The 11536-nt window shown below is 45.5% G+C and overlaps 1 protein-coding gene across 5 annotated transcripts in view; it reads left to right on the plus strand.

Moving 5' to 3' along the window:
* KCNS3 (potassium voltage-gated channel modifier subfamily S member 3) overlaps positions 1-4620 on the plus strand; it is a 39489-nt gene extending 34869 nt beyond the window's left edge. For all 5 annotated transcript variants that reach the window (XM_053666814.1, XM_037151859.2, XM_053666812.1 and 2 more), the window contains one exon: positions 1497-4620. In XM_053666814.1, coding sequence (XP_053522789.1) covers positions 1556-3031 — 1476 coding nt within the window. In that variant the 5' untranslated portion in view covers positions 1497-1555 and the 3' untranslated portion in view covers positions 3032-4620. The remainder of the gene's footprint in view (positions 1-1496) is intronic.
* The last annotated feature ends 6916 nt before the right edge of the window (positions 4621-11536 follow it).

The raw sequence follows: 11536 nt of genomic DNA on the forward strand, positions 1-11536 counted from the left end.
TTCCTCTTTCTACACACCATCGCTGAGTTTGAGTCCTTCACCTCCTCTTACCTGTGCCGTTGCATCCTGTCTCACTGGCCCCGGCCCGTGCCCCCAGCAGTCTTCCACCCTGCTGACCCTGGGGTCTTTTTGAGTCGCAGTCACAAATACAACCATGTCCACCCACTGGTTACGATTGTTCAGTGGTCTTGCCTCCAGATTCTTTAGATGGCTGTACAGCAGGTCCCTGAATAATATCATTTTGTTCAATGTTATTTTGTTACAGCTTTGACGAGATGCCAGGGGACTGTAACCCTTGTTTATATCAATTAGCCTATGGTAACACTGGTTTTGTCATATGTTAATGTTATGGAACCTATAGACATTAATAGAACCTGTAGACAGAACGCTTAGGGCTTATTTGTGACCAGGCTTTTGCACGTACTTTGGTGCCTGCGGTTGGGAATTCCCTTTTCCCTTGCTGGTCAGCTCACATGACAATCTCCTACCTTTGGTTTATCCGAACCATCTGTTTTGAGGACGCATCGCTGTGCTGAATGGTGGTCAAACTCTATTACTTTCTCTCTGAGAAGTGGGTCTGGTACAGTCCATCTTGTTAGTGTCAGGACTGAAGAGAGGCTCGATGTGCCGGGCCAGCATAGACTGGGGTGGCGTCGATTGGGAGGGTGTGGGGGACTGTCTGTGAGAGGAGGGAGGAGGTGGGAGAGGAGGTGTTCGTGTCGGGAAACTGATAGTGCAATTGACTTAAAAAGGTAACCCTGGTTTCCCTGGTTCCTTCCACTGTGGGTGTGTCTGAAACACCATCCCCTGCCGTGTAAAGATATCTTTGAGATAGAGGGCGCTGAAGGCCAGGTAGTTAATTGTATCCCTTGATTGTCCACATTCAAACATAGGGGCCAGGGCTTTCTCTTACAGGAGTGAAACGTAGGAACATAAGGGAAAGCGTGAATCTTTTGGGAAGAGCTGAGGTGAGACCCCGGTGGTGTGTGGGTTGGGGGCAGGGTGCAGAGCAGAGGGGAGAGATTTCTTTTTGAGGGGTGCACAACTGAGCCCCGGGAACCATGAGAGATTGGGTACGAGCCAGGCAGCACTAGCCTGTCACATCTGTGCTGAGTACATTCAAACACCCGCTCCCCCTGGTTGAGACTGGAGATGCCTATATTGTGTAAGTGATCCAAAATGCCTCACTTTTGACAGGAGGCGGGGGGGAGTAAATTTTGAATGCTTAATAGATAAAGAAATAAAAATTGGTATTCATTAAAATGATATGGCTGTGTCTTCTTTTTCCTGCAATATGGATTGTGAACCCCAGTCTTTGAAAAAAAATGTTTTGTGTTGATGTTTTCTTAGTCAAAATGTGTAAGTGCAGTATCCCCTTTTATTTCATTTCCTGCTTTTACTTTGAATGTAGCCCATCATCCTGGAAAGGGCAGCTGAAAACTAAGCCTGGCCAGGCACTGTGGATCAGTGCTAACGCCGTCTTCTGCTCCTTCCAGGTGCAGCGTGAACCTCCTCGTCTTCCTTCCCAGCCAGCTCTCTGCCTCCTGTGTCCACCATGGTGTTTGGTGAGTTTTTCCATCGCCCTGGACAAGACGAGGAACTTGTCAACTTGAACGTGGGGGGCTTTAAGCAGTCTGTCGGCCAAAGCACCCTCCTGCGGTTTCCGCACACCAGACTCGGAAAGCTGCTCACCTGCCACTCGGAGGAGGCCATTCTGGAGCTGTGTGATGACTACAGTGTGGCCGACAAAGAGTACTATTTCGATCGGAACCCCTCCCTGTTCAGATACGTTTTGAATTTCTACTACACGGGGAAGCTGCATGTCATGGAGGAGCTGTGCGTGTTCTCGTTCTGCCAGGAGATTGAGTACTGGGGGATCAACGAGCTCTTCCTCGACTCCTGCTGCAGCAGTCGCTACCAGGAACGCAAGGATGAGAACCACGAGAAGGACTGGGACCAGAAAAGCAACGATGTGAGTACCGACTCCTCCTTCGAAGAGTCCTCTCTGTTCGAGAAGGAGCTGGAGAAGTTTGACAAGCTGCGCTTCGGTCAGCTCCGGAAGAAGATCTGGATTCGAATGGAAAACCCGGCCTACTGCCTGTCCGCCAAGCTCATCGCCATCTCTTCCTTGAGCGTGGTGCTGGCCTCCATTGTGGCCATGTGTGTGCACAGCATGTCGGAGTTCCAGAACAAGGACGGGGAGGTGGATGACCCAGTGCTGGAGGGGGTGGAGATCGTCTGCATCGCCTGGTTCACTGGTGAGCTTGCCATCCGGCTGGTGGCCGCTCCCTGTCAAAAGAAATTCTGGAAAAACCCTCTGAACATAATCGACTTCGTCTCCATTATTCCCTTCTATGCCACATTGGCTGTAGACACCAAGGAGGATGAGAGTGAGGACATTGAGAACATGGGCAAGGTGGTCCAGATCCTCCGGCTGATGAGGATTTTCCGGATTCTCAAGCTGGCCCGGCACTCAGTTGGACTTCGGTCCCTAGGTGCCACACTGAGGCACAGCTACCATGAGGTGGGGCTGCTGCTTCTCTTCCTGTCAGTGGGCATTTCCATCTTCTCTGTGCTCATCTACTCAGTGGAGAAAGATGACCACACGTCCAGCCTCACCAGCATCCCCATCTGCTGGTGGTGGGCCACCATCAGCATGACGACTGTGGGCTATGGAGACACCCACCCAGTCACCTTGGCCGGGAAGCTTATCGCCAGCACATGCATCATCTGTGGCATCTTGGTGGTGGCCCTTCCCATCACCATTATCTTCAACAAGTTCTCCAAGTACTACCAGAAGCAGAAGGACATCGATGTGGACCAGTGCAGCGAGGAGCCCCCAGAGAAGTGTCATGAGCTACCTTACTTTAACATTAGGGATATCTATGCACAGCGGATGCACGCCTTCATTACCAGCCTATCTTCTGTGGGAATTGTGATGGGCGATCCGGACTCCACGGACGCTTCCAGCATCGAAGACAACGAGGACGTTTATGACACGGCCTCCTTGGAGAATTGCACAGCCAAGTGAGCCGGGGCGTTCGTGCCCACATCTTGTGTCCCTCCCCGATGATAGGTTGACACAGCTTTATAAACCTCCAGGGGTTCGTTAAAATCATTTAATTCTCAGGGTGTACCTTTCAGCCATAGTTGGACATTCATTGCTCTGAAATGATAGAATCCTCTTTATTTTTCTCAGTGAAGTGAACTAAATGCCTTGTTCTGAAATTTATTTTTACAAGAAGGAGTTGTGATAATGATTTTGGAAAAAAAAAAAAAGAGAAATGGTATTGGGTGGGACGAGCCGCTGCGGTTTCTGTATCATTCCGTGTTTGTCATTTACTCACACCGACCTGTCAGTTGCTGACAAGTAGAATCAAAGGCCCAGCTGACCGAAGGCTACATGCATGTAAGATCCACAACATGAGACAGTGCATGTAAATCCATGTTCATGTTCTAGACATGGAAAATAGGAGCCTAATAAACTGCCTAATTCAGTACGGAGAATGTCTTGGTGGTATGATTTTTTGTTGAGTGAGTACATTTCAGTCTGTTCAAAACTGGCTTGGGAGGAAAATGCCCTTTTTGGAGCATCCAGAGTCCCTTCTGTATGTTTTTGAGTTTTGGATACACAATGGGCTAGTTTTTTGGTTCAAGGGGCTTGGTGGTTGTTAGAAGATAGTGTCCATCATAAAACACACTGTCAGGTGTAAACTAATGAAACACATGTATGTGGAGGACATAGTCAAATTGACATGTATGAATGAAACACGGGCCCCTACAGATATGATTCCAGTATGTATTTTGCATTTTATAATTTCTACTGCTAAGATAAAATTTGGTCACCTGAAAATTATCCCTGCCGCTCCCAGGCAGAGATACACATTGCCTCAATGGAAGAAAGGAGAAGTGTACAAACACACAAATGTGATTCATTATGGCCACAGCCATGGAATTTAAGTCATTGAAAAAAGCTGCCCCAGCACCTATAAAGATGCGCCCTCATTTTAAAAGTAGTCTTAGAGATGGTTATGTCTGCACCTTGTGTGGAAACTCCTCATGACAAAAGAAGACAAACGTACTAATTTCCAGAGCAGTGACAGCAATTCCATCCCATGCGGAGAGAATTGAGCTAAAGCCTTCATTTCGGAGATGTACGGTGACTCTAATTCATGCTCTCAGACAGAGTTCTTTCCCTGAGAGCACTTGAATGGAAGAGCCACGTGGATTTTTATCCAACTTTCTGTGTTTGCTGGTGCATTTCACTGAAAGGCCATTGTCTGTAGGTTGTCTGAACTCTGACTCATCACTCCTCTTAATGTTTCCTTGACTTCTGAGATGGATATAAGGAAACAGGGTTTATGGTCACTTTTAAATCTGGAGGCTTATTACATGCATGGATGTCATCCTTTTGCCCATTTAAGAAAAACCTTCCTTTTTCCCCAAGTGCCTTTAATGTTGGCAGAAATACAGTTTTGAAGCATAGCAGAATGTGGGGTCTGTTGTTGTTAAAGATTTGCCGGTTAGTAGTGCAGTAACTGAAGACTGCTTGTGTATTATAGTAACAGTAATAGTAATCGTAACAGTAATGCTAATAAAGTAACAGTAAAGTAGTGGTAACAGCAGTAGGAATAATAATAAACTACTATGTAAGTGTTTTACCTATGTCATCTCATTTATTCCTTACAATATTCCTAGCATCAGGGTTAGTTACTCTCTCCACTTTAAGACAAGCAAACAGGGTCACAGGAAAAAGGCTTGCTGACGTTCACACACTGAGTAAAGGGCTTGGGCTGGGAGCTTGGTGCCAGATTCCAGGGCCATGCCTCCCACTCTGCTATGTTCAGGAGTGAATTCGAGGACACATGAGGTCAGGGATCATCTGAAGAGACAAAGAGCGACAGACTCTGTCAGACTTTGATTTTCTAGGATGTGAGTGGAAAGGGGAAATGCTGGCTTGTGTACCTTTCCTCTCCTGACGCACGAGGCAGACTCATTTGTTTAGAGAGAAGTGCTTTCTAGGGTGCCCTTGAAACTGGAGCAGCCTCCGAGGTCCTTCCCTGAGCCAGGGTGCAGATGCAGTGGCAGAGCTGTGCTTCTGTAAGAACTCAGAAATCTCTCAGCTGGTGGGTTCTGAAGGTGCCAAGCCTAGAACCCTGTGCTGTGAGCTCTTATGGTCAGAGCCGCATAATTGTGTTTCTGCCTGTATCACGTATGAATTCCTGGAGGCAGCTTGGGAGACCACTCACCAGTCTGTGGAGCAGTGACTTCCTTCAGGACTTGGCCGACTTGGGGAGGTAAGAAGTTCCTCCCCAGAACCTTCTTACCTCAGTCCCTAGCATGATCTGCCATCAGAATCTTGGCCATGCCATTAGGCATCTGGTGACAAAAAGCTGCAGTGTCTTCTTGGGTTATGCCTGTCTTGGCTTCCCTGAGATGCATTCCCTTGCATGGGTGAGATGCATCACCCATTCCCTTCCCACTCTGTGGGATGGTGGGCTCCTGCCTACAAGCATTGGTTTCCCAGGGCTGTCGTGACAAGTTACCACGAATAGGTTAGCTTAAAACAACAGAAACATATCTCCTCACAGGTCTGGAGAACAGAAGTTTTTAACTGAGTCTCAGGCTAAAAATAAGATGGTTCAGGGCCAGTTTCTTTTACTGGCCAGTGGGGTGGGGGAGGGGAAATCCATTTTCAGCTTCTGACAGCTGCCTGCATTGCTTAGCTTGTGGATACATCATTCCAATGTGCCTTCTCTTCTGCGTCACGATTCTCTCTTCCTCATCCTTATAAAAGTATGTGATTACATTTAGGAGCCACTTAGATAATCCAGGGTGATATCCTCATGTCAGGATCCCCAATTTAATTACCTCTGCAGAGTCTCTTTTGTCATATGAGATAACATTTACAGGTTCCAGGGATTAGGAACTTGGTATCTATCTTCAGGGGCTGGTGTTCAGCCTACTACACCAAAGTTACACAGCGATGAAGAAACCTCCATTTTAATGGTGTGCTAATATAAATGCATCTTACTGTGAGATTGTACTACATTAATAAAGTCAAACTCAATTCGACTGTCAAGACATTGACAGGTGTCAGCAGGAAGGTAACCGATGAAATACCATTGTGTGAAAAGTCACCAATGCTAATTTAAAATTAAAACATATAAATCTAGACTAGAAGAATCGTGTTTAATGTTGAAGCAAATTTTAAGTGTATTATAAACTTGTTTTTGGGAAAACAAAACATCCCTGAGATGCAATAGATTTGAAGGTGGTGGACGAAAGCAGTGCACGTAGAATCAGGAAACCTTTTGTTTACATTGCAGATCTGTTGTTTCTCTCTGATTAAACTTGCAGAAGCCACTTCACCTCCTTAAGCCCCAGTGTCTTGATGTTCGAGAAGGAGGAAACATCAAGGTCATGGTGATGAGGTTGTAAAAACGCTTCGAGTATGTTCTGCCAACACTTGATAGAAGCTGTAATGAGGCCCTCTTTTCTTGATAAGGAAGGCAAATAAGAGAAGTAACTGTATGTGTGTCTAAAGTAAACTTTATTGCGTTATTTAGGAAGAGAATCAATGAACAGAACATTTGGTTCCTGCAACACTGTGTAGCTTTATTTGAGCTCAGCCTTCCATCCAAATGAATCCTGCCAGCCTCCAACATGAGTATACATTTCATGGAAAAGTTCCACGGTGCTGAAGGCCAGATGTATGAAGCATGCACCAAGCTCTTTCTTCAGTGGCAATTATCTAATGAAATTGCGCCGAGTCTGCAAGCAGGCGGACCGGATTTATTCCCATTGGAGCAGGGAGCACGTGCCATGGTATTTATAAACTGCAGAGGATGTTTGTCAGCGTGCACAGTACATGCATTCATCCCCGAGTGCTGGCAAGAAATAGCCTCATTGTTTCTGAAGAGCTAATGATGGATTCAAAAATTCTGTTAGCAAATCTGTGGCTGCAAGGGATCCTCTCCCTGGATGATGATGACTTCAGCCTGAGCAGTTCTCATTGTGGACTGAATAGAGGAGTGGAAGCCCTTGGATCAGACTCTGGGCCAATCCTTCCCTGGGCCAACTCCAGCAGAGTCCAGAAGCAAGGGAAGAGTCCTGGGGTACTGTCCCTGGTGTCACGGAGAAGATGACTCGTGGAAAGTCACACACTCCCAGTTCTCGTCTTCATCTCTCCCACTGCCTAGCAAGAGAAAACTTTCAGAGCCATCTCAGACACACCTTACCCCACCTGCTGGGGGTCTGCATAGGCCCTTCCCAGCTCTCAGAGAGCTTGGTTGGCTTTGTTGGGGATGGGGGTGACGTAGGGTCATGTTTGCTATGCTCTTAGCCTCTAAACCAGCCTGACAGCCCAGCCAGCCCATGGAAGTGAGCTGGAAGCCTGGAGCAATAGACCCTCCTCACTGGTCTCTTCCAGCTTCTGATGGATCTGGGTGTGATCTGGCTCATGACTCTCAGCTTTCACTTTTGTTCACCACCTGCCCTTGGGTCTTGGCAAATGATTTCTCTGGTCCTCATTCCAGTTTGCCCTCATACCTTCACTCTATGTGTCTCCTCATTTTGGAGCATTTTCAATGGGAGCCTACCGCAGCCAGGTGGTGTTCAGCCCAACGTGTGGACAGCTCTTCAGGGGAGACCTGGACATTTCAGGCTGTTGAAATCTGTGGCCGATGTAGGCCTGATCAGACATCACTCAAGATTTTTTAGCAAGACTTATTAAGTAACACTGGGAGCCTGGAGTCAAACCTAAGCTATTGAGCGATTTATCATTGGATTTTAGAATGACCACCTTCCCTTACCTATTTCTGATACTTCGGGTATAATTGCCCCCTTTTCTACCCAGCTAATCCCAGTAGCTGTCGGTGGTTTTCTCTAAGGGCCTTCGTAGAGTTTGATGGTTGTTTGTGGCTGCTTCCCAGGTGATCGGAAAGGACCCTAGGGCTTTATTCTGGGTGATTGCCCAAGAAGACTCAACTTATTTATTATGATTTTGCTGATGTCCAATTTCACTTGTTTGATACAAACCTACTAAAGGCTCTGCTTTAATGAATATCTGTATTGTATGTAGATATATAGTCTGATATACTGGGGAAAAGGACACAGCTCCTGCTCCTGTGAAGCCCATGGTAGAAGGGACATCAGGGGCTATGGGGCCGAAGAGCCCAGGCCTGGGAGGGCGGAGGGTGGTTCAGGGTCCAGCTTCACTACTTACTTCTCTGTGATCAGAGACAGGTCCCTTAAGTCTCTGAAACCTCTGTTTTTTCAATGATTAAAGAGGGGCTAATACAGCCCATTTCCCAAGGTTGAGATAATATACATTTATGGACACATAATAGGTGCTCAATAAACATTACCTTCCTCCTCTGTTTGTTAACCAACATTGTACCCTTGGCTAAGCTTTCATGACATAAGATGAACTGAAGGCCTGACATCTCTTTGGTGAATCTGCTTAATGTGGCCAGTAAACCAGACGATTCAAACATACCGTCTCCTGGGCGTCCTGTGCCCAATAAACACACATGGGTTCAGCTGCGTGATTTTGGCTGCTAGTGCTGCTCTCAGGTTACAAACAGCCTCCTTTACTCTTGACTGATTGCAGGCACAGAACTTTTCTTCTTCCTCTGATGATCATATGCATCGTGAAGCAAGAGACTCCTGCCTGTAACTTGGGAGCTTCCTTGAGCAGCTGCAGACTTGCTGACACTTGTAAATCCAATATTGCCTCATCAAACAATGAGGGATTCTAAAAACAACGTGGGCCCAAAATAACTGCCTCATGAGCATGGTATTTGAGTGTGGACAATCATCATCATAGTTCATAAAAGTTTTAGCAAGGGTTTCTATCTCTCCATGAGCACCGCACTTATCTATGATGGGGCCATATGGGTTTTCCTGGGATAAGGGTCCTGCATTCCTGATGGTTAAATATTTCAGTCCATCTCAGAAATTCACCTGCAATCAGCAGATGTAATAAACCTGGAGTTTTCAGTGTAGTTTTGATGCCACGGAAATGTGCTGCTGTATTTGGAGTGACAGTAGTACAATCACAGCATCATACGTGTGTGTGCTCAGCATCAGTTTTCATGCTTTGTGTAAATGTACTTGTTTTGTTCTTAGAACGACTCATGCAGTGAGCAACTGCTATTATTCTCACTTTACCATCAACAAAACGAAAGGGCAGAGGGGTTGTAACACTTTCCCAAACTCACAGCTAGTAATTAGAGAGTGCCTGGTTTGACCTCAGAATTCATGCTTTCAACTACTGTAAATATACTGATATATATACTGGTTTAATGGTTATTTAGACATTTAATTTAAAAGATGTTGAGTATCTCAAGAGGTTGAGTTTTTAACCCTCATAATATGGCTTCCAAATTTGAATGCTGAGAATTATTAGTTGCTCTTTATTTCTTGCCACTGGCATTATTGTTGAATTCCTGCTATGTGACAGGGACTTTCTTGGGTCTTCGGGAGAAGATCGGAGGACTGATAGACAGGATCCTGTCAAGAGCTGTGAAGGGTCTGAAGGTTTACTCTGCTTGCGTGGTGATGAGTTAGTTTGCTGTAGATTCCTGGATGGTGGCAGAAGACATGCAATTTCTGGGTCAGAGACAAAGGAAACTACATTAGTCATAGCAATGGCACTGTCTACAGTATCGGCATTTACACTTGTTTCCTGAGCTCGTTTCCAGAGAGTGAGGCAAAGTGCACTCGAAGAGGATGTCTGAGCTGAGAGAACTCAAGTCTTTCATGATGGGAGGTAAGCCTGTCTGTCCTTTGCCCTAGAGGAGGGCATTGCCTTAACCATACTGGATTGTAAGCAAACCTGCCCATTGTCCTGGAGGACACTCTCTGGAGATGTGCTGTCTTCTGAAGCTGTTTACTCTATAAACATCCTTGAAAAAGTAGATTGGAAGGAAGGCAGTTCTTGGATCTCTTGTATTTCTTCTCATCTTGTGAACATGAATTGTCTCCCCCGAGGTCCCTGTACTCCCAAGAATCTAGTTCAATGTGTGGGTAGGAATACAGATGTGAGACAACATCATACTAATATATGGGGATGGTGTAATTTGGACTGCAAATATAAAGGGCCTCTTGGGAGGAGGAAGTCATTGTGGTCTAGGGTGGGTAAAGAAGTTTTCTTGGATCAGGAGAGATTTTATGAAGTCAGAAGACATTAGAGAGTGAATAAAAAGAAAACACTCTCTGTTCTGTTGCAGCTGAGGCTGGGAGTTCAGTCATACAGAACGTTGAACTTGGCATCAGACCTGGGTCTCAATCATGGCTCAGTTGTTTATTACTTATGTACCCTAGACAACATCTTTGAACCTTCTGGTTGTTGTTCATTAACTTTTTAATTTCGTTTTCTACAGGATATGAATACTTATTAGCTGCAGATTTAGAGATCAGAATTTTGGTCAATATCATAGTGAAGAACGGTAAGACCTTTGCTTTTCTACATCCTTGATGGAGAGTTGAGAAAAATTAGTTGAATTTTCTTTGTGTTGAGGAAAAGTGGTGATATAGCCACAACTTACCAGATTCTTTGAATCATTTTTTGTTCCTTCTATGTTTACCATCAACACAGGATATCCCTTCTCCAGGAAGTTTTCTTTGATCACCCCAGCTCACACTCACTTTTCTGTCCCTGGCCACATTATCACTGCTCTCAACTCATCAGTTGTACCCACATCCAAGAGTGAAGTTCTGACTCTGTAACATGGCTCACACAGCCTCTCTGGCATGGCTCAGGTCTGCACTCCTGCCTCCTCTCCCCTCCTTGCCCCCTACACCTACTAACTAGCCATACCAAAACAGTGTTGTTTGTACACACACACACACACACACCCCTGATTTTTCATGCCTTTGCTTAGACGGCTCTCTCTCTCTGGAAAGCTTTCTTATCTACCTCTCATTAGCTAATTTCTATTCAATATTTATGAGTCTGCTCAAGAATGACCTCTTCCTCCCTTAAAAAAACAACTAAACTTAATTATCTGAAATTAATGTCTCTTTCTTATCCATCCATCCATTCATCCACCCATCCATCCATCCATCCATCCATCCATCCATCCATCCATCCATATACCATCTATTATTTATCTATATTTCACTGTATTTACTTCCATTGTAACAGTGTGTATAACTGTCTCTCTTTCCATTACACTGTGGGATTTGAAAGAGTGACTAATAGTTCCTCAGTGGATATTTTTCCAATGAGTAAATAAAAACAGTTGAATGATTTGTGAACAAATGAATGAGTGCTTTGGAAGCAACAAACACATTTCTGAAGTCCTCACCTTCACGGTGAGTGCATAATAAATCATGACCATGCAGCTTTCACGGCAAATGGACTTGAGTAGGAAGGTGAAGGGCAGGCTGGTTCTGGGCATGGCCTGTCTTCTCCAGCCCTTCCTTACCTTATCACCCCTTACTCCTCCCATCCTGATCCCTTGACCCTTTCTCATAGGGGTTTAGTCAAAGCTAACAACCAGGATTAGAAGGATTTGGGGGGAATGAA

Source organism: Artibeus jamaicensis, unplaced genomic scaffold (assembly GCF_021234435.1).
Source record: "Artibeus jamaicensis isolate MK-2021 breed Jamaican fruit bat unplaced genomic scaffold, CSHL_Jam_final contig_465, whole genome shotgun sequence".
NCBI lineage: Eukaryota > Metazoa > Chordata > Mammalia > Chiroptera > Phyllostomidae > Artibeus > Artibeus jamaicensis.